This window comes from Balaenoptera borealis (genome assembly GCF_965194805.1).
Source record: "Balaenoptera borealis genome assembly, chromosome: 4".
Taxonomy (NCBI): domain Eukaryota; kingdom Metazoa; phylum Chordata; class Mammalia; order Artiodactyla; family Balaenopteridae; genus Balaenoptera; species Balaenoptera borealis.
The window spans coordinates 75987670-76014758 of NC_138861.1; the positions used below are offsets into that span (position 1 = coordinate 75987670).

The following is a 27089-nucleotide window of genomic DNA, read 5'->3' on the forward strand; positions in this document are numbered from 1 at the left end:
AAAAGAATCAATCGATCAAACACATTGGATGTGGCATACTTTTAAAACTAAGTCAGAGGTTTGTAATCAGACATTTCCTTTTACAACTGAAGAGTGTGATGACGGATGAGCACGCCTGTAGCACCGTGAGCAAGAAAAGCGCTTGGAAAAGAAGAAAGAGGCTTCAGAGTGAGAAGTGGGTTCGAAATCTGGACTCAAACAGATTCTATTCTATTCTGCTGACTTCCGACTAGTACTTAAACTCTCCAAGACTCAGTTCCTACAGCCGTAAACTTGGGGTGGTAATACCCATCTTGGAGGGTTATCGAAAGGATCAGAGATGAATTCAATAAGACGGTTGGTTCATATCCTGGCACACATTAGCCTTTTATAAATAAATGGTGAAAGAACGTATGAAGGTTTGAAAAGGAAGAGCGTGGAGGAGCAAAGCAGTAAAGTCTATGAGGATGAAGACAGGGTCAGCCGCCAAACACCAGAAGTGAGGACCCTACCGGCTCGAGGTTCCATGGAGGGAGATGGAGATCGTGCCGCTGGGCTGGACTCCAGGTGGCAAAGACTCAGATGACCCTATTTTAAATTATCCCCCCCATATGCCTAGCAATTTTCTATTCCCTTACCTTGCTCTTTACTTTCCCCCATTGGCACTTAACACCTGCATATGGTAGTTATTTATTTCATCTTCTGTCCATCTCTGCCCATTAGAATATAAACTCACAAATGGGACTCAGGTGTTTTGTTCACTAGACCCATGTCTGGCCTAGAGGTGGCACTCCATAAATATTTGCTCAACAGATGTCTAAAACTACTGTGGTTGCCTCCCCTGTGGGCATACTTCCCAGGGGTCTTGAACCCCCTATTACTCCCCAAAGAAAACACTCCACTAAAACTCAGCTGAGAACAACAATCCTATGTAACCTCTTCCAACTTGGTGTTGATAAAAAAGGTCTATTCTGTGAAAAATGAAATTTCTATTATTATCCTGACTATTCGATTGTGACGTTACACTGGCCCGAGTGTAAAATAGCATTTGATGGATAAAAACAGCAATGCTGGCCCCATTTTCATCTTCAGGTAATGTGAAAGGACAATTTAAGGTTTAAGTGTGGATTGTGAGGGAGAGGAAGTTCAATGCCAGATGTGCTCTGCTCAGGGCCTGGGCACCTCAATCAAGGAGAAAACCTTTTTAAAACACATAGCTCCCAAACGCCGTATGTATGTGGTAATTGTGCGATCATTACTTTTTGGTAACTTGGCAATTAACTTCCGAGGTAATTTTTTTCATGATAACTACAGCCACATTTCCCACACATATTTCCTCCTGTGTATAGATTGGAAATCTAATTACCCTGTCCTGGAAAATTGCTTTATCTACCTGCAGGGTGGAAATTGCATGATAAATCCAAGAAGATAACCACCAAAATAGAGAAGTCATTCGGTAATCATGTTTCAGCAAACAAAATTCATGTCTACCAAGAAAACTATAGCAATTATGCCCTTTAAAAAGCCACATGGATAGAAAAAAATTAATCAAAACAAAGTTTGGTTTTTTTAAAATCTGAAAACATCTTTGAAATTCAAGTGAATTGCAGTCCTTCCCTTATGCATGTTAAGTAGTACCCAAAATAATCATCTCACCTCTGCTCGGTTCCTGGACAAAAATACCAATCGATGGTGGGCTCTGGGAATCCTGCTGCTACACACTGCAGCATGCCATTCATGAGCCTGTCACGAGTCAGGATTTCTGGCTTTGCTGCAGGAAGAGAGAAGTGGCCTTATGTCAGACTGCTGGAAAACCTCACCAAGGCTCACTCCACTCTTTCTGAATCCTCAAAAACTTTTTCGAGGCCGAAGGGGACCCTGAGGAACATGTTGTTCAAAGGGGAGAATCTGAACCAGTGAGTGGAAGGCACAGGGAAGGCAGATGTGAGGGTCTGACCAAGAAAGGCTTTCCCGGTTAGAGCTGCCCAGACCCCGTGTGGACTGTCCATACTGTGGATGCCGGTGTGTCCGAGATTCTCCCTGTCCCGGCGATGGCTGAGGTCGCAGGACCACCAGGCAGGGTTTCTGATTCCAGTGAGGGGGAACCTGAAAGATGGCTTCTCATCAGGATTCCAGGATTCCCAACTATCTTAAAGGTAGAAATCCGGTTTAAAGGTTTCCTGCCATCAGGATTTCAAATTATTGAAACTTTCATAGGAATTTCAAGTTATTGCAGGAACTAGCGTAGAAGAGATTAGGAGGAGCTACAGGAAAAGAGAAGTACCCCTCCCCTCAGAAATTTCCCCTTTTTTTCGGGCAGGGGTGTGGAAGGGGTAGTGCAGATAAGGAGCTGAATCACCCTTTTACAGAGAAGCCAAAACGTAAGACGGGCTTTTAACTTCAAACTTTTATTTCAAATACAAAACAGGAACAGAAAATGAGAAGAGGAAACCAGCTCAAGAGTTTTATTTATACATATGTCTAAACCTGAGTATAATCACTGAAAAAGTAAACTGTATCAGCAGGAATGCTCTAATTTGACATTTCTGTGTAACTATAATAATCAACTGATGTTCAATCAAGGGTGCCCTAAAGCACTGCAAATTCTTGAGATTATTTCTAAAGGAAAGGGAAGATGAATTTACATACAGTTGTTCTACTGGTAATATATGTGAAGGATTCTAACCCTTTGAGAATGAGTAAGCTCCACCGTAAGCACCTGATGGGCAGGGATGGTGATGGGCTCATCCTGCATCCCTGGTACAGCATCGCACGTGCCGACGCCAAGCATGAGCACAGAGCTACAGGCGGCCGCGTGTGGCAGACAGACCTGCACCCCAGCTCCGACACTTAGAGATTCTCTGCCTTCCACCAAGTCTCCTCGGGTGTCCAATGGGAATAACCAGAGTACCTATTTCACAGGGATGCTGTGACAGCTAAATGAGATGGCGCACACAAAGAACCAAGAATGATTCACAGAGACGAAACAATAAATGTATTAATTACTAATTTATTAGTTATTCATTTATTCAGTTATTCTTTTCTATTCAGAGTACCCACCCTCCTTGGTTAATCAAGTTTGCTACCAATTAGGTTAACTGTATTTGCCACTCTAAATATTCTCTCTTCAATATCTAAAAACTGCTTCAAGATAGCACGATGACATGTGTGTGTTTTAACCCGATGCATTGGGAATTTGACATTGATTATGTTGCAACTGACAGGAAAAATATACGTGGTCAGAGGAAAAGACTGACAGATCAGAAGCTTATTTCCTCGAAGGAAGGAAATAAGCTGAGAAATGACATGTTTGTAGAACAACCTCTCAGCACCTCACCTCCTTGCAGGCAAATGGCCTGGCAGGGATCAGAGTGTTTGCATGCGTGGCACACCCACCTGTCATTCAACCTGCTGATGCGCAGGCCATTTGGCTAATATACACAAAAGAGCAACACTCCAAAAGCAGTCTCAAGGTAGGGGCATCCTTGAGAGTTTGGATCCACTGCCAGCTTTCACAAATAGAGCAAGAAGACAAGCCATCGTCTTGCGAAAGCATCCATCTGGCAAGTTTCATTTAATTATCATGGGCAACTGTGTGATCGGGCTGGAAAGTAGGACGTAACACAGAAACCTGTGGAACTTCAGGAGAATGCTATTTGCTGAAGACTGCAGGCACCACACGGCAGGTCTCTCTGGACTCAAGTGTCACCTTCTTTTCCAAGCCATCCTCAACTCTCCAAAGCCAAGTTGGATAGTCTCGCCTCCCTACACCTGAAGCCCTTTAGAGCACCTGACGCGCTTACACGATATCCTGGTGTGCCTCCTCCGTCAGAACTGTATGTTCTCAAGGGCAAGGACCACGTCTCACTGACTGTACCTCTGACTCCTAGCAGAGTCTGACCTATGGCAGACATACAGGAAGAGCTGTTGAATGATTAAGTCCCCCCAGAGGAACAAGCCCCTCATATTCCAAAGGAATTCAATTAGAGTCACAAAAAGGGACCTGGAAGAACAGCCTAATGGTGATTTTCCTGTGTAGGGGCAGGATTTACACTATTTTTGCAATAGTGGGCCATGACATAAGAAATCCACACATATCCCTGGCTGTGTGATTTTTTTTTTGCATACTGAGATTAATGATGAGAGGGGAAGGTCTACACATAGACAGTAAAGATAACTGGATAGGACTCAAATGGGAATCAAGTTCATAAGACAGATCTCCTCATACCAACCTTCCTTTTGTCATTCAGTCTTCCTAACGCTACGTGATGGACTTTTAGTGGAATTAAATATTACTCAGCATGGGGGAAAGGGCTGAAAGGATGTCTCATGATGTTCACAGTGGTTATCTCTGAGTAGCAGGGTTATGGATAGTTTCTATTTCATTCTTTTGACTTAGTTTCTAATTTTTTTTCTTTTTTACAGTGAACACATAGCTAATAACAAACCTATAAGACATTTTTTAATTAAAAAAATTGGAACAGCTGAAAATTACATAATCCATTGCATTTAGCTTTGGTTACAAGTGCTCTGAGATCCAAGCCTTCCAGCATGACACCTGGTAGCAGTTATACAACGGCCAGGGCTGGCAAAAGGTACGGTCTGGCTGACCTACTTGTTCCTGTGTGCTGGTTAATTAGGCAGATTTTTAAGCTATTATCCCAACCTAACCTAAGGCTAATAGAGCAGCTTTTGTCCTGTTGGACCTTAGGCTGGCAAACCAAGCTCAGAGGGTTCCTCAAACTTCAGTGTGCATTTGAAGCATGAGGAGACGAGGTTAAAATGCACATTCCCGGGCCCCACCTCCAGAGATTTAATAAGTTGAGCATCTGACCCAGCAAAGGGCTCTTTTAGAGAATCTTCAAGGGACCCTATCAGGGCCGGGACTAGAGTGAGGCAAGAAAAGCACCTAAGGCGAGGAATTTAAGAAGGTTCTCACCCTCTAGGTCTTGCAAATACAGGTTGGCACCCTGAGTGAGCACCTCCTTAAATTTGGCAACCTAGGCATCTCTCCTGCCTCATCCTAATTCCAGCCCTGTCCCTAATGTTGGGGACAAGAGACCTCATTCTGAAAAGGCTAAATTACATGAGTACAGTTTGGGCTGTACATGGCAAGTTGCCCTACAAAAAATGTTTAATGCATAAAGAATGAGCTAGGTATAATTCTGATTCCTAAAAATGAAAATCTGGGCTCATCTGCATTTTGTAAGTGCCTCAACGCACCGTCTAAGGCATTAAATATACATTTTGCTTTTAAAGACACATAACTCCCTGCAATTCTCCAGGTTAAATCTGAGCTGTGTTTTCTTAGATATTCTGCAATCAGCAGTATACCAAATGACACATTCCTTAATTCCTCCCAAGTTGGAGGTTTAGATAAGCCTAAGAGGTGTATAAGCTATGTATTTCCCGTGGAGATAAAAATTAGCCTTGTCTCCTTTCAAAGCATTGTGGACCTCAGTCATCTGGCGTCTCCGACAACACTGATCAGCTCGTAGGCAGATTTCAGAGTGCTTATAACTCTTCTGAGAATTTACTGCTCACACAATTAAAAATCCCAACCATTTGCTGACTTACCCCACAGATATGTGATCTTACAAAATATTCCTTTTCACCAACATCATGTCCATATGGAAGGCAAGAACAAATCGAATTTTAAAGAACACAGCACAGATAACAAGAGGTGGGGTGGGGGGGGGGTGGGAAGCACTGAGTATAGTTCTTGGCTCAACTTAACTACCTCCACCAACTCCCGCTACAAATGCGCATCTGCCCACACTCTCTAATCAGCAAAGAACACAGACTTAAGTGTCCATACAACAAAAGACAAAATGAAGAGGGATCTTATGGTTGAGTATGTTTTTACAATTGTAGGTCCCATGATATTTAATGGCAATACAGCAATGCTTGCTAGCAATTTGTCACTCTCCTGGTTTGGCTCTGAGTCAAATCTACATTCCTGCCATAATATCGTTATAATAAAGGAATTTAAATCAACTAAAATAGAAGTATTAAAAAAACTCAGGTTAACTTTTACTTATAAAAGGAATATCATACTTTTTTAATACTTAAAAAAAAAATCCCCAGAACAGATATTTTGAAAATACATTTTGGATACAAACTATTATATATAAAATGGATAAACAACAAGGTCCTATAAGGGAACTATATTCAATATCTTGTAATAAACCATAATGGAAAAGAATACGAAGAAGAATATACGTACTATATATGTATGCACAACTCAATCACTTTGCTGTACACCAGAAACACAACATTGTAAATCAATTATACTTCAATAAAAAAAAAAATTAAAGAAAATACATTTTGTTTTATACATTCTTAAAGATATCCAGCAACTGGTGTATGGGTACTTTAATAGAAATTTGTTTAACAAACGAAACAAAACTTCAACTATAGTGTCCTACATCCAGTTCTGTTTAGCAGAGTGTCTATCATTTAAAAAAAAAAAAAAAATCATTCTCCTACTGAAGTGATGTCCTAAATGAAAGGTATGCAAACTTTTAATGTAATAGGTGAAACAGTAAATATTTTACATTTTAGAGGCCATAGGTCTCTCACAAATACTCGATTCTGCCACAAACATAGCCATAGACGTGTAAGCAAATGTGCAAGGCTGTGTTCCAATAAGATTTTACTCACACACACTGAAATTTGACTTTTATTTTCACATCTCACAAATCTTCTGGTTTTTTTTTTTTTCCAACCATTCCTACCACCCACCGGCCACCTCAAAGAAAGAAAGAAAGAAATTCTCAGCTTATGGGCCATTCAAAAACAGGATACTTGTCAAATCTGGCCAGAGGGCTATATAGTTTGCCAATCCTTATTCTAAACAGCCATCAAAAAAGGTCTCCCTATCCTGAAAGTTAGCTTTAAAAAAAATGAGGAAACTACTTGGAGAAAGCCTTCCTCAGCCAGAATCACTGCGCCCAATTTACAGGAGCACCATCGCTGGGTGACCTGGACAGGGAGGGGGGATGTGTACACATATCACAATGCAACCCTCCCTGCTGCCAAGGAGGGCAGGCATGTGATAAAGTGCTATTTTTCTACTCTGTATGAGTAGTGAATTGAATTTGCCACATAATTCAGAAGTGGAAGAGAAGGGTTACTGACACAATGCCCATGGAAAGATTATGTACCCATTCTTGGATTAATTTAAATTTCCACTACATTATAGATGACGCTGTATACATTTGTAACTGAAGGGGGCTAATTTGATGTAAGAACACATGTGGCTCAACTGGGAAGGAAATTTCCATAGAGCAGAAGTTCCACTAATATGAAAGGGACTACTCATGTTATTTTTACAAAAGTAAATCCCAAGTCCAGGGTCAATTCTAGCTGAAGCTTACATGGTTCCAAACCTAAACCTCTTCTCCTGCTTTTCCACCATAAACATGAAATAATGGCCAGACCACACCAAAAAAGGGCCTAATGATCTAGATGGGTTACCCTTTCCTCCAACTGGTTCAGCGTTTCAACAGATCTCCAAATTACCAACAGACCCCACCAGACCAACTTTCTAATGAGACATGAAAGAAAAATGATACCAACACATTTCCTAAATTTTGTCAAAATATTAAGAGAATCAAACTCTAAAGTAGGTTGCCATGATATTCCTTTTTTCTTCCAATTTAAATGTCTATAGCAATTCTTGCATCCACAGAGATCTTCTTCATAAGGAGAAGGAGATATTAAAGTGTCACATCAAAAACAACACTCATAACTCCCAAGCAATTTAAGAACAAAAACTCATTTCAAGTTCAGGAAAAGAAAATAAAAAGAGACTTCAGATACTGTCAAGTATCTCAAATTACCTATACAAAAATTAATGTAGAAAGATAAGAAACTATTTTTACATAGATTAACTCCTAAGAAGATCTGAAAATTATTCCTTAATTTGGAACTGTCCTGCAAGCCAGCACAGTGTATCTTCCGTGACATATGTTTGAGACATAGGAGCACGAAAGATGACAGATGTTAACCTTATCAACTTCCAGGCACTTAGCTGAGGTCGCTCATTTGAGATTAAACAAGGTTTTAAAAATGGTCTGTAAAGATATATATAAGAGATATATTAGCACTGGTAATCCATAACATGTAAATAAACTTCAAAAGGTACAATTAAAACTTGTTTGATTCTTATTTTTGCCTATTTGTATTTTCAAGTTATCCTATCCTTCACATAACATTTTTATAATAAGAAAAAATTGTTTTAATCTAAAAACACACGTATACAGATGTTTGCACAAACCAGGCTACATTCTGGTTACTGTGGTAGCCTTACAGCAAACTCTCAAAAGCAAGTAAATAAATCAGAGAAAGGAGGTCTATTTAGCACTAGCTTTATTTAATGTTGAAGAATTCCAGTAATTTAGTATAGGAGTAGGTCTAATAGAATCCACCGAGTAGGAAAAAAGAAAAGAAAAAACAGAAAAACACTGAACAACAAAGCTTCTCAAGTAAAACTTGATAAGTGTGTTAGCAGTTAAGTCTTAAAATTTTAGCCTCTAACGCACGTATGGTTTGGACACCCAAATGTTTGGAAGGCCCTATCATCTTTAAAAAATGGAAATAGAAAGGCTAACAGGTTAAGACGTAGGAAAACATTTCCACCTTCCCAAAAGGCGAAGTCCTAGTAACTTTGTTCTCTTGACTCATGAGGATCTGGAAAGGTGCCCCAAACTGGCACGGCCACCACGGGTATTATTTTACCCTGGATAAAGTCACTGAAACTTCCAGCCAAGTGGATGACCCAGATGGCTGGCTGGCAGACTGTCCAAAGCCATCTAGCTACACGGCTGTCCTGTTAGGTCTACCCTCACCTACGGCAAATAGTGGGTTGCGCATGTGCTTTATTTGCACAGTGTTGCACTTAGGATGGCTTCTCCCTGGAAGAAGGATAGTTTAGCTATCCATAACTGGATTTAACTATGACCAAAAATAAAAAATACATAAAAAGCAGCTCAGATTCTGTAGATGTGGTCAAAGGGAAACATTCCCATGAAGAAGCCTCATTCTGGATGATTTATTACTTTGACTGTTTGGGTATATTGTATGATCTATAAATAATCGCTTACACCAGACAGGATGTTAATTATATGATGCCGTGGTTTAGAAATAATACATTATTTAGCATTTCCTTAAATTGTTTCAACCCCGTTAACACTCTGCCATAAATGGAGGGAAATCGGTGATTTTGAGAATTAATTTGGTGTAGAGTTCAGCAGTTGTTTGGATATCCAATCGAGCTTAACATTACGTGTGTTCCGTGTAATCCCAAAGATGAAAGGCAAGCCCTTTCATTCTCTAGACCTTACTTGTCCTGATGGCCTTCCTGTACCACGAGCTGAGTACCACCATACTCTCACTCAACTGATAGGTCTGTCATTAAAGGATAGACCTTTGAGATTGGAGAGGGATCTATTTATGGCTTCCGGATTATCATTTGTTACAAATTTTAAATTCATAATACTGATCTGGAAATGCTACCAGATAACATTTTATAATGCTACTAGTGTCATTTTAAGTTACTGGCCAATCAAAACCATAATGAGATATCTCCTCACACCTGACGGCATGGCTATTATCGAAAAGACAAAAGAAAACAAGTGTTGGCGACGATGTGGAGAAAGAGAACTCTTGTATCCTGTTGGTGGGAATGTAAATTGGTGTAACCATTATGGAAAACAGTATGGACGTTTCTCGAGAAATAGAACTACCATGTGATCCATCAATCCTACTTCTGGGTATAAATTCAAAGGAAACAAAACTATTATCTCGAAGGATATCAGTACTCCCACGTTCACTGCAGTAACATTCACAACAGCCGAGGTATGGAAACAACCTAAATTTCTTTCAGTGGATGAATGAGGAAAGAAAATGTGGTATGTGTCTGTGAGTGTGAGTGTGTGTGTGTGTGTGTGTGTGTGTGTGTGTGTGTGTGTGTGTGTGTTAGAGGAGAGAGAGAGGAGCCAAGTGGAAAATCAGGGTTAAAATACGTGTTTGGCCTTTTATTTGTCCTGGATCTGATAAAAACCTTTACTGCATGACATTTATCATAACCAAAGAGACCATAGGTTTCTAATCCATTATCACAGGCTACCTACAGAATCTTGGTGATATCACTTTTTCTAACATTTGCAGGAATTTTGGAAAGAGTAGTGCCTATTAAGAAAGCACTTATGAGTAGTTTTATAGTTCTTAGAACTCTATTTTCCTCCCAATTTTGATCTGAAAGGGAAGCAAATGGCCATTTTCACTGAAGATATCAAACTTCTTTTTAGAACTAAGAATCTGATTTCTGTATACATCTTCAATAAGCAAGTCAAGAGTAATTATAGTAATGCAAGTTCAATGCAAAGAATCACTGATTTTTTTGTTTCATTTTTTGGCCATTATAAACCACCTTTAATGTCAGTGAGCCTACTTACCAGACCCATGTAAATCATGGCTTGTTAGAGAAGTTAAAACAGTATTAAAACATTTTCAAGTTTAACATGTACATATTTTTCTCTTAAAGGCTCCCACATAAGTGATTAAAACACAAACACACACACGCACAATATCCTCAAACCTACACATGGAATTTTCAAAACAAATGGATTCTTCAACCACCAAACATTTAACTATTCAAAATCAAGGATCTTCCTGAGCATTTCTCATAGCTGAATCTATTAAGCAATTATGCATCCCCATCCTGAGTGAAAGTAGCCTGAATTTCTACACTAATAGCATGCATTTATTATTCTGATTTTTATTCATTCTAGTTTTTGCAGAGCACAATTCCTTTCACCCTTGGGGTTAAGCTTATTTACAGAATAAAACATGCAGCAGATCTGCATATGTATTTGGCTCAGCTAAAATGGTATGTCAAAATAGACACAACTGGTCCAAGTTTAAATTTTAAAACTATTTTTAGCTTTTGATTTTAAATTTAACATTAAAAAAAAAATCTTGCCCCATGATACATCAACTAGAATTTTTTTTTCAATCCAAAAAATAAAGTTAACAAAGAAATTAGCTAACTATATCTGTGAAGAGCAATTGGGACATACTTCATAAGAAACAGATAAAAGATTCACACAAAAATGCTACCTCTGTCGAAGCATTTGGAGATCAAGAAATCCAGCGTGTTAGGTAAGTGAAACAAATGCCTTTATAGTCAGCTTAGTGTTTGTAATAAACTGACATCAATGCAGAGACTCCCTGAAGAGCTTAACCTACGAGGGCAGACACTACACACCCTCATCCGTGTGCCCAGTGCCATGAAGCAGGAGCTCAGTACGTGCTGGGAGGTATTTGTGACCCGGGCCCCAGAATATACAATAGAAAAGGCCTCCTGCACTAACAGGGAATCCAAGAAAGGATCATTTGGGACAGTTCAGGCCATTTCCTCTCTAGTTTCAAACAGGCGTGAATTCACCAGCAGAGGTCATTAACAGCAATCCTATCGGATGGCAAATTACGCTGGTAAGTAAAACGGTAGCAATTTTGTCACCCTGAGAAAAGTAAGGGTGACTTCAGAGATGTCTTTCTAAGGTCAGTGACTCATGACTGACTGGCAGACCACACACACTGGCAAACGGAAGCAGGAAAAAGGGGGAAAGAGACAGATCTTAATGCACCCTGGACCTTGAAGCCAGGGAAAGAGAAATGCAAATGACACAATTTTATAAAATTCCCAACTACTAAGCTTCTCAAAGTGAGGCCTCTCGGGTAGGCCATGTCCATGATCTACTGGTACTGGTCCACAGGACCTAAGCATAGAAACCGAGACTAAGCATTTAGAAGGAGCAATTTGACTTAATTGTATCTGTTGAATCTAATAATAAAAAAATCCATTCCTGGGATTTTATATATCTTTGTTCTTTTCCATCTCACTTTCCTAGTGACTGGTTCTTTCTGTATTTTATAAGAAGTATTGATCCAGAAGGAATTGGAAATTAAAAATACAAAAGGTCCTTTACCACAGACAGTTTGAGGAGCACTGCCCTAGAACACCCTAAATAAAGTTTTGTATGGACAGTACAGAGACGATGCTTGCAAGGATATTGATTTACCTGCAATCATCTCTTCAATTACTTGAACGGTAAGCAGGTAGTTTTGCCCATGTGTAATACACTAAACTCTTCTGATGAACATCTGAATTAATCTAGAGATATCTGAATTGCAGGCCAATGAGATACCATATAATCAAAACTGTTCCCAGGAACTGAGATGTTAATTAACACGTTTCCCTTGGAAAAGGAGAGTTCTGTGGTCATACAAATGTGAGGTGCATGCTCATTCCCATACCTCCTCCTGGGCAGGCAAAATACGCGTTAGCATATGAAGCATGCTGAGAAGGTCCGCAGTTAAGAAAAATGTTTATGCAGATGTGACGCTCTTTATCTAAATACATGTTAACACCTTGTTCAGGAAATACGATTTTGGAAATGCTGGAATTGACGAAAGACTCCAGATAAGCAATCAAAAACCTGTCTTGAGTGTCACTTGCTAGCTGCTTCCTGTCTTCATTTGTAAAGGGATCACGCTCGCCACCACTCTAGTGAGTGGCTGCATCAGTGAAGTAACGATGGAAAATCACTCTATGCAGCAAGTGATAAGCTCCTGGAGGACAGGGAATTGGCTCCCATCCTGCAGCCCAACACACACAAACTGTTACTAAGCTGTTCTCTAGGGACTGTTCCAGGTTGTCTCCTCACGCCCTCCCCACCCTCACCCCCCGCCATGCCCAGGATGGCTAATTCCCGATGGTCATTTTGTGGGCCGGTCCCTTGGGATTCCGTGTCTTTGGAGGCCTCCTGCCTCTGGTCCCCTGGCTGGTGTGGTGTGGCAGGCACCTGTCACCCTTCCTGGGAAATGCAGGTGGCCCCAGAGCAGAGCCAAGAGCAGGCCCTACACTTGGCAGAAGCCCCAGCTGGTGGGCACAGCCCCAGGCATCAGCCTTTGTGCACAGAAGCTGCCCCAAGACATTGTGCGATGTGGGCCACACAGGGCTCAGGTGTTCAGGTTCCCAGGTCCACTGCCACCCTCCCACCCCAAACCACCTGCTCCCTTCTCCCACAGTCTCCACACGATACGCAGTAGGGACCCACTGGGCTGATCGATACTGCATTCATCTCACACAAAGAATACCCCAACCCCGAAAGAGAAAGCGTTGTAACGAGAAACTGTTTGTCAGGGCTTGATAGCACTTCTTTCCCACCTAATACCATCATCTAGCTCCTATTCAACCTCCACCTCCCCATTTCAACAATCAGTAAGAATACATTCTCCCTCAAACTGTTTGCTATTTTTAACTTCTTTGACTCCTCTGTTGACTTCAAAGGCAGCACCCAGCATCTGAGCGCCAGCTACAAGGTCATGTGGTCAGTGAAATGTATGTAGACAAGGAATTGGTTTCTGTACACAGTCTTCCAACCACCAAACCACGAGGTCTTTGTTAAGGTCAAATTATCATGAAACGTTATTGACCCAGTACACAATGAACTCAGTGCAGCAGCTGTTACAAACACTAGCCACAACTTAAAAGAATAAAAAAATAAAAAGATAAGGAGCCATTCGTTCTACTCACTGTTCACGTAAACATTAAATGTCACGGAAGAATTCGCATCAGAATTGGACACGAGAAATGTGTAAGTGCCTCCTTCGGTCCCTTTTAATCTGGTTAGATGAAGTTCACTTACATATCTACAAAGAAAGGACAACCCATCAGTCACCTGTGGACGGCCTGCCTCGAAGCATGTGGCTTTATCAGTTTCTACCTGGAAATACATGCTTATTTTGGAAAAATATGCCCCACTTAATTCAGTATTAACAAGATCCACATGAACAAACACGAACACACACACATATTTCATTTGGGACAGATGCCTGGCGTGTGAGAATACAGAGTGGGGAAAGGCTCTCTCGGCATAAAGGCAACCTCACAGAGATGGCAGCCTCTTCCTCTTCCTGAGCTGTCCCCACGGCCGCATCCTTCTCTGCCCTGGTCCTCTGTTCAACCTCCCTCTCATCAGTGCCCTGAACTCGCCCGCCCTGCTTTAGCAGCACCTGCCTGGCAAAACGCCAGGCTGGCAGGCATCTCCATGCAGATGCTTCAGGGTCACACAGCAAGGTCAATACCGCTGCCCTCACCTTCCTTCTTGTGACACCACCGTCTCCTGGCTTTCCTCCTACCCCCCCGCTGCTTCTTCCCAGTGTCCTCTGCAGCATGTGCTATTCGACCTTCTGTTTCACAGCAAGGACATCATAGATGGCTGTGATAACTGAGCACGCAGTACCACCATCAGGGGCATTACTGACACGGGCTCCAGCGTGGATGGAGCGCCCAGGGCGCCCCTTGACCACCACAACCGACTCGACACGCGGTGGCTGGTTCAGTCTCTCCTCTCACACTGCACGTGCTCCCTGGGCAATCCACGCTCCCCCGAACTACTTACTGTCTGCTCACAACTTTCAAATCCTGACCTCTAGTCCAGACCTCCCTGTCCTATGCCTTCTTCCTCTACAGACCTATGCTCACGTCCCACCACCACCCCCGTCCAGAGTGTCCCTGGGACCGGACTGTGGCTCACCCACACCCTTTCTTCTCTCCTTTCCCCTCTCTACCCTGTTCCCCCCAACTCCCCGCCACGGCTCTCTCTCCTTTAATGAAGACCTTGCCTGTGAATCCCTCCCGTAGGCGCTGCATCCAGGGAACCTGACCTACGATACATTCTACCTGAACATCCCCGCTCAAGATCCCACAGTCAACCTCAAATTCAACAAACCCCAAGCTGAGCTCACTGCCTTTGCCCCCTCCCTCTCCCCTCCCCCTCAAATACTATTGCCTCTTACCATCCAACCTGGCTGCCACAACCAGACTCCTGAGAGCATCTTCAGCTCCTGCCTCTTTCCTACCCCTCCGATCACCTTTAAGGAGGAAGCCCGGACACCTCCCAATCCATCCTCTTCCCTCCAACCCTTAGACCGAGGCCCAGGACAGCATCCTTTCTTATCCACACTCTTACAACAGCCAAGAGCTCCTGACTAGGAAAAAATACTAACTCTATCTAGGCACCTACCTCTTATCAGCCGTGGGCTCTTGGTCAAATTAACCCATCTAGGTCTCAGATTCCTCTTCTATAGAAAGAAGGGAAGTAAGAGTGCCTCCTCATCGGATTTGTGAGGACCAAAATTATTGAGTTAATGTACATGAGGGACTTTGAACAGCACATGGCAGGAAAAAAGCACACACAGCTTACATGGAGTGTCACTATTGCTAGTGTTTTTATTATAAATGTTTTGAGGATCAAATGAGAGGTCTGGGGCTTCCCTGGTGGTGCAGTGGTTAAGAATCCGCCTGCCAATGCAGGGGACACGGGTTCGAGCCCTGGTCCAGGAAGATCCCACATGCCGCAGAGCAACTAAGCCTGTGCACCGCAACTACTGAGCCTGCACTCTAGAGCCCGCGAGCCACAACTACGGAGCCCATGTGACACAACTAGTGAAGCCCGTGCGCCTAGAGCCCGTGCTCCTCAACAAGAGAAGCCATGACAATGAGAAGCCCATGCACTGCAACAAAAAGTAGCCCCCGCTCACGGCAACTAGAGAAAGCCTGCGCGCAGCAACGAAGACCCAACACAGCCATAAATAAATAAGTAAGTAAGTAAGTAAGTAAGTAAGTAACTAAAAATTTTAAAAAAAAAGACAGAGAGAGGTCTGATGTAAAAGAAACTTGGGTTCACTGCCTGGCCCAAAGATGCTTAATGATTCTTAGTTTTCTTACAGTTTTAAAAAAATGATTAAAGGCACTAACATTTCTCTTTCTCTGAAGAAAATTATTTAATGTGCCCCTAGTATATGCTAGTCACTGCTTTGAACTATCCTCAGAACTCTAGGAGAGAACTATCCTCCAATTTACAAACAAGAAAACTGACGCGTGGACTTTTCTGTGTGCTCTCAACACACAGCAAAATGAAATGATGAAGACTCAGGAAGCAGCCCCAAACTTCCTTCTGTATCAGCTGTCCTCTCATACATTGACGGGTCACAGAAATAGGATCCAGTAAGCCAAGGCGATGGGGTGGGAGGAACGTGTAATTCCCCAAACAAGGCCCTTTTCTTACCTGATGTTACTTTCATTCTCAGACTTGGGGTAATCTTCCCACTTGTCAGTGGAAGTTCTGTTCATATATATCCACTGTCGGTGTTCAGGTTTGGGATATGCCTCATACTCAACAACCAGATCCACATTCTCGCCATCGTTTACAAATACTGTTGTATTCATCATAGGGAAGATATTAATGAATCCTTTATCTAATCACAGCAGAATGAGACAGAAAGAAACTGTTATCCCCAAAATCTTGACAAATAACAAAACTTCATCTTTGGATTATAAAGATATTGACTGATTTCCAGTATTAATTGGCAATGACAAGTAAGAATTTTGACTAGCCATTTTACATTTTATTTTGCTCTTGGAGAATCATGGTCATAAAGTGAGAAAGGACACACGTTGGAAATGTTTATTCTCTTATCTCTGTCTCTTAAGCAAGTCTGTTAAACATCTATCACCATCTTATAAATCTTCTAGAACTACCAGTCCTGATGTTTATTAGGCTAAAAAGTATTTGGACTAAATAGTTAGCCCATACCCAGATCCAATATAATTGTATATGTGATAAGAAGATGTCATAAATCAAGAAGGGGAAGAGAGCCCCAATATTTAATAAAAATGTTGCAAGAATGTCATTTAGTATTTAGAGAAAAATAAACTTAGATCTTATCATATATATCACAAATGAATCAAGGACAGCATTTTAATAATTAAACCATATTTTTAACTAAACAACAGAATTTACTTCTATCAAACTTTGTGGAGGGGAGGGCGAGGGGAGTTTTCTAGGCTTTTTAGAAGCAACCAAAGAAATAAAAATCATAAAAGACAAATCTGAATACATAAACATTTTCAAAAAATATCTATATATAGGAAAATTAATTAAGGTAATAGGAAAAAGAGGACATGAAAATATAGAAGGAAAAATAAACTACTAATTTAAATAAGGTGTCCCTTTTCACATATTAAAAATAGCAAAACTTCAATAAAGCTGTTAAAAAATAATGTATATCCACTCTATGGAAAAATAGCAAAACTAATCTGAAATAAACTCAATAATTTTGCAAGTGTAATTAAAGTAGCACACTGAATTACACTTTGTACATGGGCACAACTCTTTTGGAAAGCATTTAGCAATATAGATTTAAAAAAATTATCTATTTTTCAATTTAATCCAAGAACTCTTCTTAGTGAGGTAGATGGCTACGTGCAAAAAGAAGTGCTATTTACACTAGTCATAATAATTTTAAAAATGAGAAAATAGAGAACTGGTTAAGTAAATAAAGCAGCCCTTAGAAATTATTATATAATAATAATAATAATAATAATAATACAAGGAAGAGCTTGAAAAAGACCATCATAAAATAACTGCCAATATCATAGTTATAGCGTCCATTTATGGAATGCTTATTATGTGCCAAGAACTGCCTTAAGTTCTTTAGCATACACTTTATTTAATAATTATGACAAACATTTAACTTATAACAATACTGAAAGAGAACGCTTGTAACCCTTAATTATAGATGAAAAAGAAATCAAGTCCTGGAAAGCCATATAGCTGGCTACCCAAAGCAGAGCCTACATGTGAATACAGGTCTGTAAGAAGCCAAGGCTGGTCTCTTTACTGTAGCACAGCCTAAAGTCTCCACGTACTTTAAGTGAGAAAGAGAGAGAACATAAAATTGTATGTATAGTTAAAATCCTGTTGCACATAAAAATATAACCATATACCAAATCCTAAAAATGGTTATATCAAGTTAGTGGAATTATGGAAGAGCTTTAATCTTCTATTTATTTTTCAAAATTTGAAAATTAATTATAGCATTTTATATTATCATTTACCCAAACAGTGCCATTGTCTTTGGCACTGTTTGGTTAAATATATTGATGGCCCACATGAGGTTGACATTAGAGTATTTAACTCTCCTTTAGTTTCCTACAGATTCAGAATAAAAAAATGGAGTCAAACTGTCCTTTGTATCAATGGAAAAAATATTTTTCAGGTGAAAATCAAAAATCATCCAAATGAAATGAGAACACCACCTTGTTCTAATACTGGAATCATAAATGGTACACCCCTGCCATTCTTTAAGCTAATTTAGATTAATTTTGAGGAAATAAATGTTTTGTCTGAATGTTACATTAAATTTACAGGTACTCAAGGTCATAAATTCAAAGATATCACACAATGCAAAATATTCAAACACCATAGACAAGAATATTTCCACTGATTTCTCTCCCTATCATCATGTACAAAATACTAAAGTTCTCCTGAGTTTTCTATAGTCCAGTTTGCTCAATATAGTTTTATGTCCTATAATAGGACACAGCTTCAAATTCATGAAGTGTAAGAATTATTAGACTCAAAGAACCCCACCTGGGTTGTTACAGAGGATGATTTAAGAAATTGATGAGACATTAACATTTAATCAAGTGCAAACACTGTGCCAAGCACATCTGCAAAATATATGGCCTTTCTCCCTCCACAGCCTTGGGAGTTAAAGGCTATGTTTCTCGGAAGAGAAAATGCAGGCAGAGTTAAAGTGGGGTGCATTTGAAAGTTAAGTGACAGAGCTCCAACTCAAAACCAGCTTGGGGCCACCCCGAAGTCTTGTGTCCAAATCCTACTCCCAGCCCCTAAAGAAATTACTTTTCTCTTTGTCTCTTACTGTTCATCCCATCCCAACCCACTCCTGAAACAGTACAAAGCCAGATTCAGGTTTCACAGCCTCAAGTCTTTCCAGTTACACAGTTATATTCTTGGAAATTGGTGAATGGATTTTAAAAATCTGATTACATACAACAATAAGCTCCAAACATCCCTACTAATTGCTTTCTGGAGCTGAAGCTGATATATCAACATGCTCCCTAATCAACTTAGCAAATTAGCACTTATGGAGTTTAATATTTTAAAAGCATAGCCTTTTATTCAAATTAATAAATGGTTCACGATCACGTTTAGGGACAGAGTAGTACCCTTTCTCTGGGCTGGCTCTGTAATTGCAAGTAAAGTGTCTTTTTCACGTTCAGTCTGGTGAGATACTTTCCATTACAACATGGGCAGAAACGCCAAAATCATATGAGATTATTGTGGGATAAATCGCAGACCTCTAACATTGGTACATAAATTATTGAAGAAATATGGGGGAAAGGAGAGAAATGAAAACAAGTATCACATCATTTTATTATTGCTTATGATGAATTTCACCACCCTACAAGTACTTAATCAAAGTCAAGCACTGAGAATATGGTTGCATTAAAAAGACAAGAAAATAGATTAAATGCAAACTACTCAAAAGACAAGAAAAGTGTAAACAAAGTAATTTTTAAATTATTATTATTTTCAGTAATTTAAAATACCACACTCTGATCTCATTAAGTAGATGCTTGGGAAATAAATATTCAGTAAGATTTCTAAAGCACGGAAGACTAAACCAGTTGTGTATACCAGATATGATGGGGTTAGGGCACAGGTTACATATTTCAGTTTATGCTCTGTAGAATCAATGACCCATGCCTGGTGGGCTGCCTTCCTGAAGGTTTATGCTGCAGCCTATAAGGCTGGATGACAGGGTGAGGTCAGGGGTGTACTGAGGAGGAGAAGCCAATTCAGTCCTTTCTGCTACAAAGGGTGACTAGAGCCCATGAATCGTAAAACGATAAACCAAAAGGCTGAGGACCCTCACCAAAAGATTCAGAGAAATACATTAAGCTCTAAGCATATGCCTTCCTACACAGACAAAAGTCTCCATCCATTTCCAAACTCAAGTCATTCAGCAAGGACTAGAGTTTCTGGAAAGGCTCAACCTACATTTTATTTGTTGAGGTAGGGGAGGTAAGCAGAGAATGACATGTTCAAACAGCTTCACAGTTACAACTTTCCACTTGCCTCTATTAAATTGGTAGAATTTGCTTTTGTGCTCTAGTTGGAAGAGGCTACAAAGATCATTTTCTTTCATATATTCATCCATTCATTCAGTAATTATAAAAACCCTAAGAATCTGTTCAACATTCCATTAACGTAAAAAGGAAACTATCTAGTAATTTCTTCATTCACTATGCCAGTAATTTATCCATTCCCAGAGATATTTACCTACTACTTCTAAGGTTGTTGTGACATTTGCTGATCCAAAAGTATTATTGGCATAACACATGAACACGCCAGAATCATTAACTCTTGCTGAGCTGATAGTCAATCTTTCCTGACGGAGAAAATTGAAGTCACCCTGATGCCAGCTATTCCTCTTCACCTGTTCTTTAGTCTGCTGGTTTCAGAAGGGGAGGGAAAAAAATCAAAGATTACCATAAAATTTATATGCAGGATCTTTCCTAGATAAGTTAAAAATAGCAGCAATTAACTTCTCCGTATTAGCATTCATTATACACTAGTTAAGTAAGTATAATAAAACATCATGACAAGTCTGTCATTGGAATACTTCATATTACAGGATTATATTGAAAGATAGTCATTATTAATGATTGGAAAAACATGAAAATTCATTTCTTAATAACCACAGCATACGTAATTCCAAATTCTCTGCAGTGCTAAATATTTTTTAACAGTGCCAAATTTTAAAAGTTCTTATATAAGAAATAATACAGGATACTGATATTTTTTACAAGTCAGCATATTTATATCCTATCAATATTTCCTGTTGTATATATTTTTTTCTATTCTACATCCCAGTGTTTGAAAGAAAACACATCACTAGTAACAATCGTTCTATTTTATTAACATTTATATTATTTTCATGAATAAAAATAGACTTACAGTGTCTAAGACTAACTCGAAAATTCATCCTATAGTTCTTACCCAGCAGAATTTTGGCAAGTATTAAAGGGAGTTCCAAAGTATATAAGACATATAAGACAAAATCCCAAATTATTTACACATGAGCTGAAGAGAAAAGGTTGTGCATTTACTCGTGTGATATCACCATCCCACTGTTAATATTTATCTGCAGATAAGACATGGAGAGATTTCTTGTATGGAAAACGTCATGGGGAAACAACCATAATATAAACGATAACCACTCTCTGAAAAGATTAAAAGGAATAGCATAGAGCTTTCTGCATCTTCCAAATTTTCTGTAACATGAACACATTCCTATTACAATGGGGGGAGGGAAGCAACTAAAAAAGAAAATAAACAGGAGCTGATATTGACATGGAACAAGATCAAGGGTGATTCCCTGGCCAGGCTATCGTGAACCTATTAGCATTAGACCATTCTGACAGTACTGTAAATCCGAACAGTCCTTCTGGAAAGCAACTTGGAAGCATGTTCAGACCACTGAGCAACTCCAGCAAATTTATCTCAAGGAAACAACTCAATAGAAAACAAAAGCTCCAAGATATTTACTGCAGTGAAAAATTGGAGATGACCTAAATGTATACCAGGTATCAAAATTATGAATACGGGAAAATAAGAAAAATGCTTCTTTTATGTAAAAAGCATAAAATGAGTGTACCTTAAGACAGCAACCATGTGTTAATACATATGCATGAGGGGAGAGAGAAAATAAACATGAAAAAAAATGTGGGTAATATAGCATTTATAACGACTAACCACTTGAGACTACTGAGCACTTGAAATGTAGTAGGTCCAAATTGAGTTGTGTTGTAAATATAAAATATGCCCCAGATTTTAAAGACTTAATATGAAAAAAGTAGTGTAAAATATCCCATCAATAATTTTTATGTTATGAATTTGGTAAAGTAGCAGGATACAAAATTAATGCAGAAATCTCTAGCATTCCTATACACTAATGATGAAAAATCTGAAAGTGAAATTAAGAAAACACTCCCATTTACCACTGCAACAAAAAGGATAAAATATCTAGGAATAAACCTACCTAAGGAGACAAAAGACCTGTATGCAGAAAATTATAAGACACTGATGAAAGAAATTAAAGATGATACAAATAGATGGAGAGATATACCATGTTCTTGGATTGGAAGAATCAACATTGTGAAACTGACTCTACTACCCAAAGCAATCTACAGATTCAATGCAATCCCTATCAAACTACCACTGGCATTTTTCACAGAACTAGAACAAAAAATTTCACAGTTTGTATGGAAACACAAAAGACCCTGAATAGCCAAAGCAATCTTGAGAAAGAAAAACGGAGCTGGAGGAATCAGGCTCCCTGACTTCAGACTATATACTACAAAGTTACGGTAATCAAGACAGTATGGTACTGGCACAAAAACGGAAATATAGATCAATGGAACAAGATAGAAAGCCCAGAGATAAACCCACGCACATTTGGTCACCTTATCTTTGATAAAGGAGGCAAGAATATACAGTGGAGAAAAGACAGCCTCGTCAATAAGTGGCGCTGGGAAAACTGGACAGCTGCATGTAAAAGAATGAAATTAGAACACTCCCTAACACCATACACAAAAATAAACTCAAAATGGATTAAAGACCCAAATGTAAGGCCAGACACTATCAAACTCTTAGAGGAAAACATAAGGAGAACACTCTATGACATAAATCACAGCAAGATCCTTTTTGACCCACCTCCTAGAGAAATGGAAATAAAAACAAAAATAAACAAATGGGACCTAATGAAACTTAAAAGCTTTTGCACAGCAAAGGAAACCATAAACAAGACGAAATGACAACCCTCAGAATGGGAGAAAATATTTGCAAATGAAGCGACTGACAAAGGATTAATCTCCAAAATTTACAAGCAACTCATGCAGCTCAATATCAAAAAAACAAACAACCCAATCCAAAAATGGGCAGAAGAGCTAAATAGACATTTCTCCAAAGAAGATATACAGATTGCCAACACATGAAAGGATGCTCAACATCATTAATCATTAGAGAAATGCAAATCAAAACTACAATGAGGTATCATCTCACACCGGTCAGAATGGCCATCATCAAAAAATCTACAAACAATAAATGCTGGAGAGGGTGTGGAGAAAAGGGAACCCTCTTGCACTGTTGGTGGGAATGTAAATTGATACAGCCACTATGGAGAACAGTATGGAGGTTCCTTAAAAAACTAAAAATAGAACTACCATATGACCCAGCAATCCCACTACTGGGCATATACACTGAGAAAACCATAATTCAAAAAGGGTCATGTACCACAATGTTCATTGCAGCTCTATTTACAATAGCCAGGACATGGAAGCAACCTAAGTGTCCATCAACAGATGAATGGATAAAGAAGATGTGGCACATACATACAATGGAATATTACTCAGCCATAAAAAAAACAAAATCGAATTATTTGTAGTGAGGTGGATGGACCTAGAGTCTGTCATACAGAGTGAAGTAAGTCAGAAAGAGAAAAACAAATACCATATGCTAACACACATATATGGAATCTAAGAAAAAAAAATGGTCATGAAGAAGCTAGGGGCAAGACGGGAATAAAGACGCAGACCTACTAGAGAATGGACTTGAGGATATGGGGAAGGGGAAGGGTAAGCTGTGACAAAGTGAAAGAGTGGCATGGACATATATGCACTATCAAACGTAAAATAGATAGCTAGTGGGAAGCAGCCGCATAGCACAGGGAGATCAGCTCAGTGCTCTGTGACCACCTAAAGGGGTGGGATAGGGAGGGTGGGAGGGAGGGAGACGCAAGAGGGAAGAGATACAGGAACATATGTATATGTATAACTGATTCACTTTGTTATAAAGCAGAAACTAACACACCATTGTAAAGCAATTATACTCCAATAAAGATGTTTAAAAAAATTTTTTTAATATTAATTATATGATAAAATATTTTGGATATATTGCGTTAAATAAAATACATTAAAATCAATTTTACTTTTTTTTTTTTTACTCTGTCATGTGCCTACTAGAAAATTTTAAATTACATAGGAGGCTCACATTCTATTTCTATTGCACAGCGCTGCTAATGTACAGTGGTAGAATTATAGCTATTTCTTTTTTCTGATGTTATTATATTTTTGGAAATTTCTTTTCACTAAGATAAGCATACATAAAAGCTGACTGCCAAAGTTGAATGTTTTGGAATTAAAAAGAAGAGAAACCTGCTTGGTTAACTAACTGTGAGATCTTGGCCAAGTCAAGGATGCCACTATGGTCTCAGCTTTTGTTTCTAAAAGGCAATGAGAGAATAAAGGTCTTTAAAGGCCTTTCCGGTTTGGAGCACTATGTCAGTTTGAAGATAATCCCTTCTAAGAGATTCTTCTAATAATTGGCAGAAAGCTGACATTTTCCTGCCTGAGAGTAATTGTTAAGAAGAGACAAAGGGCAAGTGACATTTTTCTCTCGCCTTTTCCAGTCCATCATATTACAGACTTCTCCTCGGCAAAGGCAGAGTGACAATGGACAGGTCACAAGACTATATTCTAGATTCCTGGTTATCTTCCTTCTAGTTCCTGCAAGAGCCCAGGAGTCCCTGTTTAGGGAGCTAAACAGGACAATGAATACATTGGTGCTAGAAGGAATAGTTTGTTAATAATTGATACAACATCAACACCCAAACCCGAAGGCCATAATTTAGGATACTGTCAAAGATCATAATAAAAGCAAGCAAAAATATGAGGGTTTGGAAACCTTAGAAAAGCTAACCAAGATTCACAGTGTTGAATAAACTCCAAGACTCTCTTACGTTTTAAAACAAACAGTTGCAAAAATACTACAACAGTTGTTTTACCCTAAATTTCATTGTGAGTTTAACTTATTCTAAATGATCCAGATCAAATACTACGGATTTTTAAAAGAATTTGATAGTGCTATAACAGTGCTAGGTATTCCAAATTAAGCCAAAGGATATCAATAAAAGATTCATGGATGAACCCTGGCATACAGCCATGAGCCCCATCTGCAAGTCACACATTACATATTGTTTGCACGTGATTTGCTTTTCCTTAACCCTTGGAGGTGCTCACTGGGATTTCCCCAAAGAGTTCCCAACACTGCAGGCTTATCTACCAGCGCCAGTGGATTAATTGGGAATGGCATGCAGGACTCCTGGGAAAAAGTGGTTCAGAACAAAACTGCCTGGGGCAATTTAATTCTCATCTCAAAAAGGCTAATTTTCAAGTTATGTAGAGGCTCAGTTACACACACCGTAAATTGTTCTCTCATCTGAAATCAAGGATCATAGAAAGGCAATTAATATGGGACTGTGTTCTATAAGGTTAGTCAAAAATTCATATGTAAGCTATTGGTTTTATGATAGGACTTGTTTCTCTGACTCATTGGTTCCACTCTCCTGTTAATGGCAGGCTTCACTTAGCAAGGTGTCATCCATCACAGGTCTACACGAACGCCATCATAATGGTTTGCATTATGCTAATCACCATAGTTACTTGTTTAGCAAAGGATTCTCTAAACAGGCATGAAACAGCCAATGTTGAATACAGAGCATGAGGCGGAAGAAGAGGAAGAGGAGGATGAAAAGACAGTACTTCCTTTCTTCCAATGTAACACGCACGTGTGTACTAAAGAAAAACTACCACGATAGCAAATTAACCAGTTGGCCAAGATCATTCAAACAAAAATTATTAAAAACTCAGTCAATGGGAATCTTAAGGCAAAATATTAGGGAAACTGGACATTTTAAAGACCTTGTAATTAATACGAGTAGTAGAGAGGGAGAAAAACCTTCAAATATAACTGGCTAAAAGTTATTTAATTTTAAGATATGCCTAACACGGTATCTGACATACAGTAGACATTCAATATGCATTTGTTAAATGAATGATAACCTAAACATGTCCAAATGTTTCAGATTGATGACAACCGTTTTATTAATAGCGACTAAAACAAATAGAAAACCATTAGCAACCTGACCTCGGGTAAGCAGCCTCAAAGGAGGAAATCTGATCCATACAAAAAGAAATCTCTCAAATCGACAGGCCTCTCCGTGGCACAGGGAAGGGCTTCTTGGCTAACATCTGAGACCATTGACTTACGTTGTTAATATGGAAGGAAAAAAATTGGCAACTTTCCCCCATATTTTAAATAATCTGGCCTGAATAGTTGCCATAGTAGCTTTAAAAATCAAGGTAGTTACTCACTGAACCATTAATTTTTTTTTTCCCCCACGAAAGTCATTCAAAGAAACAGCATGGAGTAATAACAAGTCTGAAGTTTTCTCTACGACTTTCTCAAAATAAATTTACAAAATGACATTTCTTTGTTACTCATAATGAATGTACACATCTACATATGGTGCAATGAAAGGGGTAAGTACACGTCTGTACACACTCTAGACAGTTCCACCCCTGACAGACACACCAGCTGAGCCATCCCCAGGACAATTAACAGACTTCTCTAGAATATGTAAAAGAATGTACATGTATGTATAACTGAATCACTTTGCTGTACAGCAGAAATTAACACAACATTGTAACTCAACTCTACTTCAAGAAAATAAATTTTTTAAAAAAGACTCTTTTAAAGAAAAACCTTCAACTCTCCCACACAGAGAGAATGATACATTGAGGCAAATGGAGAAAACAATCCACTCACCTGGCTGTTTTCCCTTATCCACATTGAGTCCACAGAGCTAGACACGTCTTTTATCAAGCACATCACTGCAAATTCTTCCCCTTGCCTGAGAAGATAGCTGGCTTTGGACACAGACACAACAGGCACAGCTCTGATGGCTAGAATAAAACGAAACATGGCCCTCAAATAACTGGCTGTAGTATAGCATAACGTTTTAACTTACCATTTTTCCTCAGCTGTCCCCAGCTCACTTTGTGGTCTTTTAAATAAGATATAAGGTATGGTACTAACCGATCTGTATTACTTGTATATTTGAAGACATCAGCAATTAAATTGTACATCCCTCAAGTAACTTCATTAACACCGAGTGAAAAAGATAGACTGTCTACTTTGAGATTATAATAATCCTGATCAATGCTATTTTGAAATAGGTAGAAGCCCTGGCACAGTGAAGCTGCCTTCACTTTATTTGACTTGATGGTTTCATGAGAATGTGACCAACAACTAATTATATTCTTT

General features: G+C 39.2%; 1 protein-coding gene across 4 annotated transcripts in view; it reads right to left on the bottom strand.

Annotated features, from left to right (window-relative positions):
* Positions 1-27089, bottom strand: part of KIT (KIT proto-oncogene, receptor tyrosine kinase) — an 84793-nt gene that overhangs the window by 16008 nt on the left and 41696 nt on the right. For 2 of the 4 annotated variants that reach the window (XM_082390125.1, XM_082390123.1), the window contains exons 4-8: positions 26592-26728; positions 20205-20373; positions 16122-16311; positions 13586-13701; positions 1636-1750 (exon numbers count right to left, since the gene is read on the bottom strand). In XM_082390125.1, coding sequence (XP_082246251.1) covers positions 1636-1750; positions 13586-13701; positions 16122-16311; positions 20205-20373; positions 26592-26728 — 727 coding nt within the window. Of the gene's footprint in view, positions 1-1635; positions 1751-13585; positions 13702-16121; positions 16312-20204; positions 20377-26591; positions 26729-27089 lie in introns of all 4 variants that reach the window. The other 2 variants (XM_082390124.1, XM_082390122.1) reach the window with 1 other exon arrangement.